This window comes from Misgurnus anguillicaudatus, chromosome 9 (genome assembly GCF_027580225.2).
Source record: "Misgurnus anguillicaudatus chromosome 9, ASM2758022v2, whole genome shotgun sequence".
Taxonomy (NCBI): Eukaryota; Metazoa; Chordata; class Actinopteri; order Cypriniformes; family Cobitidae; genus Misgurnus; species Misgurnus anguillicaudatus.
Genome location: NC_073345.2, coordinates 32,622,501 through 32,639,550, shown reverse-complemented (window position 1 = coordinate 32,639,550; position 17,050 = coordinate 32,622,501). Strand labels below are relative to the sequence as shown.

Sequence of the window (17,050 nt, the reverse complement as noted above, 5' to 3'; positions counted from 1 at the left end):
AAGGATCTAGTGAAACGATTGTCATTTTCGCAAAAAAGTACTTTTAAACCACAACATCTTGCCTCGAGGTCCACTGAAGTCCACTATATGAAGAAAAATCCTGGAATTCTTCCTACAAAAACTTAATTTCTTTTCGACTGAAAAAAGAAAGACACAAACACCTTGGATCACATAGGGGTGAGTCAATTATCAGGATTTTTTATGAAAGTGGAATAAAGAGTGTTATGACATTTTTATGTTTAATTCAAACTGTAATCCACAACAAACACATATTGGCATTGAGTTTTTATATTACAACAGATAAGGTCTAATAAAGTTATTTCACATGTAGACTGCATGGGCCAGACGTCTTACACACTTCTAATGAAAGCGTCCTTCACACATCTAAACTATAATTACTAAGTACAGGGTCAGATTCTAAGTGTGACACCCAGACCAGCGTGAATAACAGATTTTGACCAGTTACTTTCACAAAACAAGTTTTTCACATGCTCAATGTTTTCCACACAACTGGAGCCCAAACTTTAAACACAATAGACAGTGGAATTGAATCTATTGTAGCCGAGATGTTTAAAAGCATCTCTGTAAGCTCTAGATGTACAGTTTCTCCTTATATCTTATATATATAGATATATGTTTATATATTATGGATGTATATTATGGAAGATGTTTCAATGTTAACTGGGGTTTTATATTAAAGTTGATAAAATCTAAAGAGCACAGACCCAAGTTTAAGCCTTTTTTAAATCTTTATGTCTCACTGCCTCAGTATAAGCCTTTGGGATTTTTCAGCCTGTTTTAAATTTATGCATTTGGCAGACGTACAATGCCTTCAAGCCATGCATTTTATCAGTATGTGTGTTTCCTGTAAATCAAACCCACAACCTTTGCATTGCTATCTGTCATACGTTTGATTACTTATGGAAAACAATAGCACAAAACGCCTTTGAGAGATCTTTCATGTCAATAGTATAAATGCAGAGAAACAAGTTGAAAGGTGAAATTTAGGCAATCAACACGTATGCAATGATATCCAATGCATTCTCATTACAGATGCGGGATTGTGTACTTTTAATCGAAAAAAGTAGACTGTCAGAAAAAAGGTCCAAAAATTGTCCCAAACTGTCACTGAGGCAGTACCCTTTAAAAAAGTCCTAATATGTACCATTTGGGTACATATGGGTGATTCTCACGAAACCATTGAAACACCACGGCACTAATGATTTTAGCTTTAAAATGTGTAATATACTAACATTAAAAAGCCTCAGAATTAACACAATACTGTGTTCTACCTTGCACAATGTGTGATTTCAACATAAGAATTTATAATTGGAAATTTTATCTCATTTTCTGCTGAAATTCTCATTACCGCAATGTGTCCGGCTGTGTTTGAACATGCGTTATGTTGTAATTTAATCAAATTAACACAAAAATATTACGAAAAAAAATAAATGGATGTTTTGCTAGACTACTTTAGATGACAGAAAAAATATTTACTGAATATTCATGTATAATAATAATGAAGAAAAATTAGGAAAATGATGTGTCCATGCCTGATGTTCTCATCCTCCGCAACACTTTTTGAGAACAGTTTAAGCACACATACAGAATTTTAATAAAGTTTGATTTTGAGTGACCAAGCACATGGACCAGTAACTTCAAGATGGCTACCAGGTAAGATCATTTTTTTACAGTAAATCTGAAATATTGTCTTGTCAGAATGCTTACACGACATTTTGACTATCATTACCGCAACAGATGCTTATTAAATGTTAATTTAATTAATAGAAGCATTATACTTTGATTTTAAATGCATGTGCAGAATCTCCAAATTATGTTCTTTCAGGTTTGTCATGTCATTTTGAAAATATGTCAGTGTTGATGTTTTCTGACTGTTGCGGTAATGAGATTTTTTAGGACTAATTTATATTATGTTACAAAAAGTGTTAAATGATAAGTAAAAGTTTTTAAATTAATGTTCCCATTTACTCCAGACTTTGTTTTTCAATGTCTGGTGGGAAAAAAAGGAAAATTTAAGCAATTTTTACATTTTCATGCTTGACATTTTTAAAACCAAGTTTTCGTGAGAATCACCCATATATGTATACATTTATGTGCCGTACTAATATGAACTCTTTAGGTGCAAATGTGTAACTGTACCACCCCAGTGACAGCTAAAAAAAACTTTTTTTTCTGACAATGTAGGCATAAGTAATTTCCTTCCTGGCTATCAAGTAAACTAAAAGAAAACATGTTTTATTCATACATGTGTGGCAATACAATAGCCACAGTTCTGTAACTTATTGTGCAATAATGAACTGCATTTGAATTTATATCAAGATATTTATGATGGTGCTTGGTAAGAATATTATGGGTTCACGTAGTTACTCGTGATCAGAACAAGGTCTTTTGTACTGAACTAGATCAGTACTGACCTGTCATGTCGGCTAATCGCTGCTGTCAAGGAAACACATAGGAATGAAAGGAAAACATCCCATAAAGACAGAAAGTGAAACACACAGATTTGGGCATTCCTGCCTTTTTGTCTCATACACAGAAACACCCACAATCTGTTTACGACTGTATGTTTTGAGAACAATGGAGATTAATTGTCGGCATTGTAGGGGTTAAATGCTTTCGCCTTGGTATTGACAAGAGTTTTATCACTGTTGTGCAGTGTCTATGTGTGAGGATTATCAGTCTAAGAGATTACAAACACTAGAATCACTCCAGTCCAAAGTCAGCATGCTGCTCGATGTGTGTGGTGGACAGCAAATGATCAATGTGAATTTGCTTATTTTAGGGAAAAAAGTAGTCTTTGGGAATGTTCTTGGCATTAACATCAGCAGGTGTCTTAAAACCATTATACTGAACACAAATCCCTGTGCTGTAGTAAGTAATACCAGAAAATCACATTGGGAATATTCATTTTACAGTTATCCTCCCAGCCCGAATTTCTCAGAGGGTTAAGTCCATTCCTGTAATGTATCCCATTCCTACAGCAGTACGTAGGATTTCTACATTTGAGAACTTTAGTGTATTTTGCATATAGCCATGAATAAAAATTAAAAGGCCACTTCAAGGTTATTTTCTTTAATGTATTTTTTGTTTTATTCGGTCAACTACCAACATAATTTCTGCCAAATTCCTAATAAAATTATGATATTTATTTGCAGAAACTGAACAAACTAACAGAAAAGTGCAGTTTTTCAGATTTTGAACACTGCAAAGAAAACAAGTCTATATTCATTTTTTAAACAAACAGTGCTAATGTTTTTGTTTTTTTACATTATTTCTAGTGATGCACCGATGTATCGGCTGCCGATATTTATCGGCCGATTTTTATTAATTTGAAACCATCGACATATCGGCAATAGCACGAGAAAGGCCGATAACGATTGTTTATTAATTAACTGCATAAAGAAATCCATTATATGTAAAAAATGAGTTAATGTTGTTAATAAAATAAATGCTGAATAGCAAAAACCACATTTGAAGGTTGTCATGCTGTCTTATTATATTTGTTTTAGCTTAATTTGTGCCTCTCTTATTATGTTGGTCAGTTGAATGTTAATTAGATCCCATCCATGTTCAGTAAAAATAATCTGATGCAGAAATAAACTAGCTAATAGACCAACTGTGTAGTATTGTATACAAGTTGTCTGTTTAAATCGGTATCGGCCAGAAGTTTAAATCGATATCGGCCCAAAAAAATCCTATCGGTGCATCCCTAATTATTTCACAAATGAATATTTGATGGAATAGCCCTGATTTTTAAGCACATTTGTCATGGGTCTTCTTGAGATGCTTTCAGTCTTTTACATTGCTTTTGGGTGAGTTTGTCACTTCTGAGGTTTGCTTTTGTTTGAATTTTACAAACACTGGACTGAAATAGAGGTCTCTTATTTTTTTCAGTGGCTGTATACACTCACCTAAAGGATTATTAGGAACACCTGTTCAAGTTCTCATTAATGCAATGGTGTTATGGTGTGGGGGATGTTTTCTTGGCACACTTTAGGCTCCTTAGTGCCAATTGGGCATTGTTTAAATGCCACGGACTACCTGAGCATTGTTTCTGACCATGTCCATCCCTTTATGATCTCATGTACCCATTCCCTGATGGCTACTTCCAGCAGGATAATGCACCATGTTACAAAGCTCAAATCATTTCAAATTGGTTTCTTGAACATGACAATGAGTTCACTGTACTAAAATGGCCCCCACAGTCACCAGATCTCAACCCAATAGATCATCTTTGGGATGTGGTGGAACGGGAGCTTCATGCCCTGAATGTGCATCCCACAAATCTCCATCAACTGCAAGATGCTATCCTATCAATATGGGCCAACATTTCTAAAGAATGCTTTCAGCACCTTGTTGGATCAATGCCACGTAGAATTAAAGCAGTTCTGAAGGCGAAAGGGGGTCAAACACAGTATTAGTATGGTGTTCCTAATAATCCTTTAGGTGAGTGTATTTACTCATTGCAAAACATAAAGTCCCTCTTTGTTCATGTTTTCGACAATCATTTTGGGAGTTGCCCACACCAAGGGTTTTTAAAAGACAAAGCAAAAATGGCGTGTAGTCAGTTATTTTGGTTTGTAAACCATTGCTGTCTTTATAATATCATAATTAATATTTATCTAACACGTTTAAAGTTAAATGTTCCTTTATACAAAATATGGATATGAAATTTACTGAAGATTCATCATATGTGGAGGACCATAACATTTGAAACCCCCTAGCCCACACTATCAGGAGATGGTTCCTATCTGTCACTGGGGCGGTACCCTTTCAAAAAGTACACCTTTACACCTAAAGAGCTCATATTAGTACCTCAGAAGTACATATTGGTACCAAATACACATCTGTACCTACAATAAATGGTAAATATTACACTTTAAAAATAGCTGGGTTATTTTGAACCCATGTTGGGTAAATACTGGACAGAACATGCTGGGTTAAAAATGACCTAATGTTGGGTTAAATATGACCCAATGTTGGGTTGTTGTTATTAGAGGTATAAATCGGACAGTACGTTGCGATACGATACAATATCGATTATCTCCACCAGCGATGTGATATTTGCTGATACATCCAACATTTGTTCGATGCAATTACGATTCATTTAATTTATCAATACTTTAATATTACGTTCTAGTAAAGCATTTACAGTTTTAATGACTCATGAATCCAACTAAAATATATAACATGAATATTTAATTAAGCTCTTTTAAAAATTGGGACATTAACAACAACAAACTAGTCCTTCCGGAGTTTTTTTGTGATTGTTGCGGGCAAAAATCCTTGATCTTGCGGCACGTTTTCTTAAAAAATGCGATGGAATATGCAGGATATTTATGCAATTTTATGCGATGAAATTGCGGGAACTGGCAAAAACTGCGGGAACTTGCAAAAACTGTTGTCAGCTTTTGCATATTTTCAACGATGTTCACGTCACATAATCACATTACTTCATAACGTTTCCATGGCAACAGTAGACATGGCTGCGCTTGTGTGAGGTAAATGCAACATTTTTCAACTTAGTTTCTGCAAAGATATATCTGATTTTTGCTACGAAAATGCGGAGATTATGTAATCATGCAAGAGATGCATATTTTGCGCACGGAAATCTGCAATTTATGCTGCGAAAGTGCGGCGTATTTGAAAAAATGTGTCCGCTGCATAAATATGCAGACTTTTACACACTTTCTTGTGCAAAATTACACAAGAAAAATAAATAATGAGGGAAAAATGTCACATAAAATCAAGCTTATGTTGGCAACAGTCAAAGTCTTTGTTTCAACTGGTTTTCTTTTTTATCTTTGTCCAATCCATTTTCCAAATACAAAATATTTCCAAACCTATGATTTGCGTCCGATACAACATCTTCTGCCTCTTTCGCTGTGTTTTCGCTGCTACTGCTTTGCATTTGCATAGTTGGAGGTTACGATAAGGAATGAGGATGCAAAATAAAGGTACCTCATGTCGATATTTTATGTGTGGCAATGGATCCATCGTATCATTAGAAATTTAATTGATGCCTTGATCCATATTGATGTATTGTTACACCCCCAATTGTCATGCAACCATGGGTTATAAAAACCCAGCAGTTGGGTCAATTTTAACTGAGCGGTGTGTTCTTTTCAATATTTACCCTGTATGGGTTAAAAATAACCCAGACAGGACATTTATAATGGTACTGCCCCAGTGACAGCTTGGGATAATTTTTTTGTGTATACGGCTTACATCATTACATTATTGGTTTTTCAGGTCAGTGTACTTGTTCTTTGATGTCTTTCTCAAGAAATAGAGAACAAGACGTTCTTTGTGGAACTTAAGAGGGTTCTGCAGTGATATCAGGCTATAAACCCCCTGTCGGTTCGAACTGTAAACTTGATTTTATACAGGGAGTAATTCTTGGCTGAAATGTCAGTCTGAAGAAGCGAAAGTTTAGGAGATCCCCATCCGGCCTTATTTGGTGTTCTGGTTTTGTGCTCTTGAGTAATATCCCTTCCACAGCTCAACTCCAATCTCTTGGAGCTTCTTGGAGAAACAACACAAAACATCCAGATAGTTTGTGATTTCGCTGCTGCTATGACAATGTGATGTAGGTGCCTGACTGTGTTTGTGTGTTCAGTAGCTACCTGCTCTGTCCTATACTGCATAAACAGGAATTGATTACAAGGATGTTTTCAGTTCGGAAACGGAAGCTATTTAAAAAAAAATCACGAGTTTGCATCCAAAGCTTAATTTTGGCATTGCATGCTCGGTTTATCCTTAAAAATCAAAGTCCTCAAGCTCAGGGAGTTCACATTCGGATTGGAGAAACACTTTGGCTGAATCCCAGTTTGTATTCTGTTCCTTCTAAATGGCATGAAAGATTAGCATGAGCTTGTACTTCGAATGAGAATGTCAAAGGTGTCTGGAAGGTGAGCTGTATTTCCCTCAGTATTTGTGCATTTTAGTCAAAGTCTGATATGTTGTGTGATATATATATATATTAGATATTGATATTTATATTGATATTTCCCCATATTGAGATTTAGATTGAATGATCAAGTGGTTGTACTGGCATTTTACTGGACACCATCCTCTCTTTATTGGTATTATCAGCCATTAAAGGGGCAATAAGTAGGATTTACCCCATCTAGTGGTGAAATTGTATTTTGCATTCAAACGAACAGTGCTCTCTAGCGCCTCACCTTTATAAATGCGTGTTGCAACTACGGTAGCCGTTATGTAATCACTGATATCCTTGTTCGTTGCAGCTGGTTCACGTGTTCTGAATGAAAACGCGTTGTGGAAACGCGTTGGTAGGCTAATGCTATTATAGTTTATCAATACAGCGGAACGATATGGATGCCTCCTTGGACTTACGTTCAGTGTAAGTAAAAAGGAGAAATTCTAAGCTTACAAAAAAAAGTCAGATCACTGGCAGAGGTCATTTGACACCAACGAGGACATATTTATAAATAAAGACATTGATTTTGATTAATAAAACACTTTAAATCCTACTTACAGTCCCTTTAAACCTATATATTGATCAACCATTACTGGTCGTGGACTCGACTTCCCAGCAAGCAAAGCCTTCATTTCACCATCTAGGTTAACTATAGACCCGATATAGTCCGGCTAGAAAACCCACTTCTGGCCAAAATAAACATGAATTTGCTTATGTAAATTACTTGTAAGATGTATGATACCCCATCATGTAAGCAAAGTCAAAAGTGTTTGGTTTAATTTATTTATTTAGTTTATTTCATTTATTTGAAGGCATCCGTTAAAATTTCCAACAGCCCAAATTTTGCCTTGTTTTAGCCTAGACGCCTGGTCTGTGTATTAGACGTCCATAAAATGCAAAATTGCTTGCTGGGTATTGTTGCAATAATAAAGTTTGTGGTGGTTTTCCATTTACGTTTTCACTACATACATGGCGACGAGCCACAAGCATCTACATTTTATATTCATTAACTTCAAAAAGTTAAGCTTAAATGGATTATAAGTAGGGGTGCACCGAAATTTCGGTCGCCGAAAATTTCCTGCGAAAATGGCATTATCGGTTTCGGGCCGAAATAAAAAATCCAGCTGAAAATATCAACCGAAAATGAATGTCAACCGCGCCCCTCCAATCTGTGCGCTAGCGCTTGGGTTTCACTCACGGTGATCAGTCGTCACCCACCCCTCCCCTTCGTGCTCAAGCAGGTGTGCGCGTGTGTTTAAGTGCCCTTAATAGTGCACATACGAGAGAGACGAGTTTAAAAAAAACAAGCAAACATAAAATCTCTCTGTTATTGACAGGGCACATATAAACAAAATTATCTCCACAGTATTCTTTTTCTAATAAAAACATTTGTTTATGTCTTAAGTGTATGTATAGATTACAGTCAGATTGTGTCATTAATGTTAATCAAACAATCCATGACAAAGAGACAAATAGCTCTAAAAATAATAATATATTTAATTTATTGTGTTATGATTCATTTAATTTGATTTCTGTACCTAATGCTATAATTTCAGACCTTAATAATGCACAACTTTGTTATTTTTTATAAATGTTTGCAATTTCTTTATTGTTTATTAGATTTTTCCCACCCGCTTTTTGCTGATCGGAAAAATAATCTGATATGTGCCTCAAAAACTGTAATGTGATCCGAACTGTGAGTTTTTTGATCCGTCACACACCCCTAGTTAGTACACAGTGACAGCCATAAATGCAATTGTACTTATAATTGGCATAATAATTTCTTTCGGTGTTTCGTTTTTTTTGGCCTTGGTTTGCGTTTTTCGGTTTCGTCCAAGAATTTTCATTTCGGTGCATCCCTAATTATAAGGTAATGATGCAAACACTTACGTGCCAACGCATTGTGTTCAACAAAGACCTCTGCTGTTTTATCTGTGATGTAGCTCTTTTGTGCAGTAATGCGTGTCGTGTTGAATAGCTAGCTTTCTGTTGCGCGATGTAGAGTGGTGTCTTGTTTTCAATAGTGAGCGGCGTCTTGTGTGTTGTGGTGAGCTTTAAAGTGTGTTGTGCTGAATAGTGAGCAGGATTCAAACAACAGCCACGGCCCTTCGTACCCCCTTTAAGAGCTTGTCACCATTACCACGGCAACAAGTAAAGACGCCCGGGAGATAAGACACGAGGATAAGGAAGAGCTTTAGGCCTTGAGAGGCTCTCAGATCTGAGGAAAAGAAAGTTGAGTATGCAATGGGGTAGGGATGGTAGAAAGAGGGAGAAAGTGAAGTTTTAGGAGGTTATGGGTGGTGTAAATATCACTAAGGAGGTTCTTTCATGACCACACACACAATGATCTGCTCTTAAAAGACATGCAAGTGTTTGTGGGTAGCACCAGCCACTGCTTGTTATTGGACTCCCTGTCAGTATCCCAATTTGCATACTATCCATCCTAAAAAGTGTAGGTTGACATCCTAAAAAGGTAATGGCTGATATGGATTTTTTTAGTTGGTAAATACTCGCTAAAAAAGCTTTTTGGAAAATGCGTTATTTTTTGGACCAAGTGTTGTGTCCAAAAGGAACGGACCCAACCTTTTGTTGGTTTGCAATTCAATCTATGCTGGGTTGTTTTAACCCAAAAGGCTTGGTTGGTTTAACCTATTGTGGGGTTAAATATAAACATTTTCTGGGTTAATTTAATTCCACATTTTTTTAGAAACGTGTCTACAGTGCCCTTCATAATGTTTTCAAAAAATATATTTTTCAAAAATATTTTTACATAATTTTTCTGTATTTTTCCTTGTAAGTGCACTTGCATGGTAGCTGCGTTTCCATTACCCTTCAAATTGTGCGAATTGACATTGCGAATTGAAAATACGGTCAGTGGAAATTTCGATCTCCAATATAAAACCACAGCAGGCACGTATTTTGACAAGACGCATGATGCACATGGTTAACATGACGCAACAAACACATATTTTAAATTCGCGCCCCTCGGAAGAGAAGTAATTTCATTGATTAGTGTAAACGCATCATTCATAAACGTTTTTTTTATCGTAATTTAGAAAATGTTGCATAGGTTTTACGCAGGTCTGTAATGAAAATGCAGATACTGTCTAGTATTATTAAAAGGTATTTTACACACTCGTTGTTTTCAATTAAGTGTTGAGTCAAAAAAGACAAACCCAGCCGTTCGGTTTAAATAAATAATAATTTTGGGTGGAAACAACCCAGCACAAAGTCCTTTTTTGACCGTACAGTGAGTTTTTATGTACATTTTGGAATTTCTGCACCTTTCAAACTGTCTCAGATGTGCTCAGACTTGCATTGATATCAAAGTCCACCATCAAAAGTCATTGATATGAAGTTAAACATTTGTCATAATAATCTTCAAACAAAAAACGATCTCAGCTATGCTATTCACATCTTTATAGCTCTTACTGCGTATCAACAATTGTTTGAGTTTTAGGAGAAACATTCAAGACAAAGTTCATTTTTCTCCCTCTCTCTCTCTCTCTTACCCCCCACACACTGTCCTAACCCCTTCATCTTCTTCTTGAAAACAGGCAAATACAGGGCAGTATAAAGCCCAAGCGTCTGGCAAAGACCCAAAAGAGAGAGCGAGAGTGCAGAATGTCAGCTACGGAATTTGCGAGAGCCCAGCTAGCCTGGAAAGCAACAAAAGAAGAAAGATGATCAAAAAAGGATGGGGAAAAAACAGCGCAATTCCAATTGTACTTTATCCAGTCTTGAATGCTGATTTAGCCTCTTCTGTGAAGTTGCTCTTTTATTCATCCAGTGTTGTTTTGTGCGTTTCGACAGTAAACGGCAAGTTAAGAGCGACCTAACCTCAGGATGTCGGGGGTTAAAATAAGGTTAAGGGAATTAGGCACTTCGTTCGGTTACATATTAATGGAATCGTTGTCACCGGTTTGGCAGCACATCTACAATTAAACACTCCTATTCACGGCCCAGAGGCCGAGTGTTAAGTAAATCTCCGCTAGCGGTCTTTTCATTGAGGTGCTGGGCTTTACGCTCAATAACCAATGAAAAGGAAGACATGCTTGCTCTTACGATTATTCTGAATATGTCCCGATTCGAATAGCGTGAGGAAGTCGCTCACGGTCGTCCTTTGAGAAGGAGTGTTGTCAGGATAGAGACAGGTTTTAACAGGAAACCGTACACAATCGTGAACGCTTCCCAAATGCGTGTCTTTTGAAGGATAATGAAATGCTAGTTTGTTCTGTGTTTTCTTGAAAGGGCTTCCTGATGGATTTATTTTCCTTGGCTCAGATTTGCCTGTAGTTAAGGAATGCTAACAATAAACCAGCGGTCAAATCCTATTAATCATTGGAAGAATTTGCTTGGACATCTGCCAGTATGTTAGGCTATTGGTTATTAATCATCTAGCAGGCACTTTTTTATTTAAGTCATTTGCAAAAGTTTAATATCTGACTGCTGACACAGAGTGACACATGCATAGTCGGTACAGTAGGTGTGACTCAGGAATCACATTTAAGGGTTTGGTTAGGGCTATTATTATCAACCTATTCTTTACAGTTATTTTAAGTGAGTTAGTGGTTAGTGTTAGGGCTGGGTGGTATATTGAGTTTTGGTAATATATCTGTATTTCTCCCAGCGGGATACTGGATCAGATGATACAGTCTATATCGTTATGATATGAGCCTTCTCTGCAACAGAAGCTCTGCCAGAAATCTATACTGAGGTCAGACGTAAGCTTTTCAGCCAGCTCGCATGTTGTGCAGCTGTATGTTTTCAGGAAGGAAACTATCTCGACTGTCTTTGAATATTATTTTCATCATATGTTGTTTTAATAAATGTAATTGTGACATCTCACATGAGGATTTGGCTTGAATGTAAACTTCGAAGAAAATACCAAGATACACTGCAAAAAATGATTTTTGTCTTGTTTTGAGTAAAAATATCCAAAAACTCTTAAATTAAGATGCTTTTTCTTGATGAGCAAAACGACCCAAGAAAATAATTTTTAGACCAAAAATATCAAATTTAAGTGATTTTGTGCATAAAACAAGCAAAAAAGTCTGCCAATGGGGTAAGCAAATTTTTCTTGAATTTAGTGTTTAAAGGTGCAGTGTGTAATTTTTAGAAGGATCTCTTGACAGAAATGCAAAATGATATACAAAACTATATTATCAGGGGTGTATAAAGACCTTTCATAATGAACCTTTATGTTTTTATTACCTTAGGATGAGACGTTTTTATCTACATATGGAAGTCGCCATTTTGTGCCACCATGTTTCTACAGAAGCCCTTAACGGACAAACTTTTTTACTAAGTTGTCTGTGAAGTTGACATGTTTGTCCGGTGGTGGCTACTGTAGCTTCTCTATGCGTTTTAAAAGCGAGGGGTAAGCAGTGAACTGAGCCATTGGTTGCAATTCGCAACCTCACCACCAGATGCCGCTAAAATTTACACACTGCACCTTTAAGAAAATTTTTTAAGATTTTTTTGCTTACCCCATTGGTAGATTTTTTTTGCTTGTTTTATGCAAAAACTCACTTAAATTTGATATTTTTGGTCTAAAAACTAGACTTATTTTCTTGTGTGGTTTTGCTCATCAAGAAAAAGCATCTGGGCGGCAGTGGCTCAGTGGTTCATGTAGGTTGTCTACAAACCGGAAGGTTGGTGGTTCAATCCCCGGCTCCACCGGACCAAGTGTCGAGGTGTCCTTGAGCAAGACATCTAACCCCAGCTGCTCCCGATGAGCTGGCTGGCGCCTTGCATGGCTGACACCGCCATCGGTGTATGAATGAGTGTGTGAATGGGTGAATGTGAGGCTAGTTGTAAAGCGCTTTGGATGGCCTGTTAAATGTCTGTTAAAAGCGCTATATAAATGCAGTCCATTTACCATTTACCATCTTAATTTAAGAATATTTAGATTTTTTAAATGAGAAAATTTTTTCTTAAAAATAATTTTTTGCAGGGTACACTGGAAAAAACTGGCTTTCTTACTTAGTATTTTTGTCTTGTTTTCAGTACAAATATCTAAAAATTCTTACATTAATATGCATTTCTGCCATTGGGGTAAGAAAAAAAATCTTAAACTTTTTTCTTAACTCATTCCCCGCCATTGACGAATTTCAAAGTGAAAGTGTAATACCGCTTTTATCCACTGGATGGCGCCAAAACCGAATTTATCAAAAACGGAAGTTAAAAAGATTTAATGATTTATTTTACCTACCTTTATGTTTGATAGTCATTCTGAGTCTGATATCTAACATAAATTCCTTTACAAAAACGCAATTTTTTAAGCTTTTTGCTCAAAATGTTGTATTTTTGAAGAGAAATATCCATATTTCAGTGGTTAAATTAAGTGGAAAAAGTATATATAATGAAACGTTTTTTCCCCATTTTGTTTGTTTGTTTGTTTGTTTGTTTATTGTTTGTTTGAAAGCAAAGGGTGTGTTCTTTAATTTGATGTAATTTGTATGTTTATATATTTATAGAAGATAATTTTTCCTGCAAGGAATTTTGTGAAACTTTTGTTAAAATCACAAAAATGCAGGTGGGCAACTTTTCTCAAAAAGGCTGGCGGTGAATGAGTTAATTAAAAAAAATCAAGAAAAAATGTCTTACCCCATTGGCAGATTTTTTGCTTGTTTTAAGCACAAATTCACTTAAATTGTATATTTTTTGTCAAAAAACTAGACTTATTTTCTTAGGTCATTTTGCTCATCAAGAAAATTCATCTTGATTTAAGAATTTTTTTATATTTGTACTGAAAACAAGACAAAAATACTAAGTGAGAAAGTAATTTTTTCAATTCAATTTTATTTATATAGCGCTTTTCACAATTGTTAATTGTTTCAACGCAGCTTTACATTAATAGATTTTTTGCAATTTAGGGCTGCACAATTAATTGAAAAACTAATCGGGATTACAATTACGAGTAAAACAATTACATAAACACCAAAACCCTCCATTTGTGCTCATTTCTGTGTATTTCAGCAGTATATTTGGGACCAAATTAGGGATGTGCGATATGCCCTAAAATCCATTTTGCGATATACATTGCAGCCTCTTGCGATAGCGATATGTATTGCGGTATGATGCTTTTAGTAGACTCGTTTCAGAACACGTTATAAAGACCCTTAGAAAAAGTGTTTAAGTCCATAATGCCAATTTTGCGCGTGAAGCAGCAGTTAACTTATGTGCGATCTACCGGCATTGCCTTTGAGATTGACTGGTCGCTGACGCTTTCAGCCATGTTTATTCAAAATGACGAATATGATTATGCGTTGCAGCCGGCAGCAGCTCGTGGCTCTAAATTTCACGGGTTGATAGCGTCATCAACATGCATTATCGCGATAAGATGCAATAGAATTAAAATATCTATCGTATGCCAATTTTGTATCGTTTATATTGCATATCGTTTATATTGCCCATCCCTAGACCAAATACAGTGGTGAATCAGTGGAGAATAAAGTTGATGCGTCCTTTAGCCATTTGTTTTGGATTTTTTACTAACAACATAACTCTCATAATTATTTGTTTATTTACATTTTATTATTAAGTTTTGGATATTTAGAATTTACCAAGCAGCTGCTTCATAGAAAGCTCATGCAGTTCATCATAATCATGCAGCCCTACGAAGATATTTATCGCATGCCGATAGGGCAGCACAATTTTTCAAAATAAGCTAATTATCGCATATGGCAATACGTTATTTTAATACTTGAAACGTTTATGTATTTTCAAAGTTTAAGTAAAGTGAAAATGAGTGCTTTGACGTGTGGAAGATGATCAATGATCGTAAAGAATGTGAAACATGTATGTTTTTAACATAAGTTCAACTTTATTTTGCAAATGTAAAGCATTATCACAATGCATATTGTTCATTGCATAATTTAGCAAGTTACCGTGCATTGCATTTGTCTTTTATTATCGTGCACCCCTACTCATCCAGGAATTATTGCGATATGAATTTGGGTCAATGTCGTCCAGCCGTAGTTGGGGTTGAGAATATGTTTGTTTGACAGTAATGTTAATACAAGAATATGTTCTGCGTGGCAAAAATAACATGATTGCCTCCATTGTCCCCTTGAGCAAGACGCATACCCGTGATTATTTTTTAAATAAACAAAATTCTAGATCATTTTGACTGCTCACTAATTGCTCATGTTACATATACAATCGAAACATTTGTTTCCAGGGGAAATATTTCAATGTCACACCACAGGACTTTTCATTGTTGGAACAATCCAGAGTGAGACATCACATGTCTAAAATAAAAGTACATTAACAGATCTTATCTATAAACAAATTCTACCCTTCTTGTTAATGGCACGATGCTTCTTGGGCTTCACAGAGGTTTCTTTGTGGTGGAAATATCTAAACATTAGGTTTCCTGTGCATGACTAATGCCTTGTGCTCTTTGTGTTGTTCAGAAGCAGGAACAGAATGAATGCAAGTCTTTCTGGCTCTTTTCAGGTGTATAATGACATTGTTGACTGGATGCACCGCAGAGCTTTTGTAACGTGGGACTCCGTCCTGTGTATACGGGGCGAGAGATTATATGAAATATTAGTGTCTGGAGACTCTGAATGTGTAGACGAGAAGGTCCAAAGAAAACATTCTTTGAATTCTGAGCTGGCTCTGTGCAGTTGAGCAAGCATGTGTTTTTAATTTTCTTCATAAATCCTTTGTAGCCTCCATGTATTATCATACAAAGTGCTCACAATCTTTATGTGTGTGTGTGTGTTTGTGTGTTTCCACAGGTAGAGGAGGGCGGCAAAGCATCTCTGTTACAGCACCCACTACAGGTTGGTGATGAGGTTGTCATAATTAATGAGGTTGAGTTGAGTGGATGGAGACAGGAGGCCATTTCTCTCGTGAAAGGATCTTACAAAACACTGCGTCTCACGGTTCGCAGGTATGACTATACACACACTGCACTATAAAGGGTTAAAGTCTGTTATTAGTTTGTTTGTTTGTTCACAGCAACATAATTATTTCTTGTCTGCTTAGAATAAAATGTCACCCAAAAATGAAAATTAGCCCATATTTTACTCACCCTCAAGCCATCCTAGGTGTATATGACTTTTTTCTTTAAAGGGATACTTTACCTGAAAATGAGTTGTTCAAAACCTGTATAAATGTCTTTGTTTTGCTGAACACAATACTTGTAATCGTGCAGGAAACAGGAGCATCATTGATTTCTGTAGTAGGAAAGAAAAATACTATTGAAATCAGTGGTGCTTAAAAACATTGTTCTGCTGAACACAAAGGGATGTATTTTGAGCAAAGACATTTATACAGGTTTTGAGGGTGAATAAATGATGACAGAATTTTCATTTTTGGGTAAACTATCCCTTTAAGTGAAACACAGTCAGATTTATATTAAATGGCTCTTTTCAGCTTTATTATGGCATGGGATAGTGCCCAAATTTTAAATCTTCATCAAAAAGTGCATCCATCCATCAAAAACTAATTCATACAGTTATTAAATGTCTTTTGAGGTGAAACTATTTTTATAAGCAAACATTTTATATTTCAAACCACAGCTGTATGCGAGAGAGTTGAGGTCAGGCAGAAGACCTGGAACCATAAAGCATGACAGACACCATTTCTGGAATCTTTAGATTTATTTTAAATCGGTGTAATGCATAGCTTCCAAGATGGCAAGCAACCATTGAAACCATGTTAAAAATTGTTGAGTTGTCAAAAGTAATCCTACTGAATCAATATCACGTTTGCACCCTCCATTAATATTGAACAAATATTGCAATTTCAACAAACATCCATTATGGTGATCAGTGTTTGTTTTAGTCAGGCCCCTGACTCTTGTATTTAATGTTAAGTTTTCTTTGGCTGTGGAAGCATGTTTTAAGACACATTTGCTATTGCAAAGAAAACTTAGATCTAATGTGATTAAGTAATTTAATTGTAGATTTACCTAAATATTATGTCTGTTATTTTCAGAATTATAAAACATACTTTGAAGGTTAAACTACTGAATCAATCTCTGAATTACGAATCAGTCTATAAAGCTCATTAATGGTACCTATTAACAAAAAAGCTTCATGCTGCAATGCATGCTGGGTATCAACATAG

General features: G+C 35.9%; 1 protein-coding gene across 2 annotated transcripts in view; it reads left to right on the top strand.

The window, feature by feature from the left end:
* shroom3 (shroom family member 3) overlaps positions 1-17,050 on the top strand; it is a 64,402-nt gene that overhangs the window by 1,170 nt on the left and 46,182 nt on the right. For both annotated transcript variants that reach the window (XM_073871506.1, XM_073871505.1), the window contains exon 2: positions 15,715-15,869. In XM_073871506.1, the coding sequence (XP_073727607.1) occupies positions 15,715-15,869 (155 nt within the window). The remainder of the gene's footprint in view (positions 1-15,714; positions 15,870-17,050) is intronic.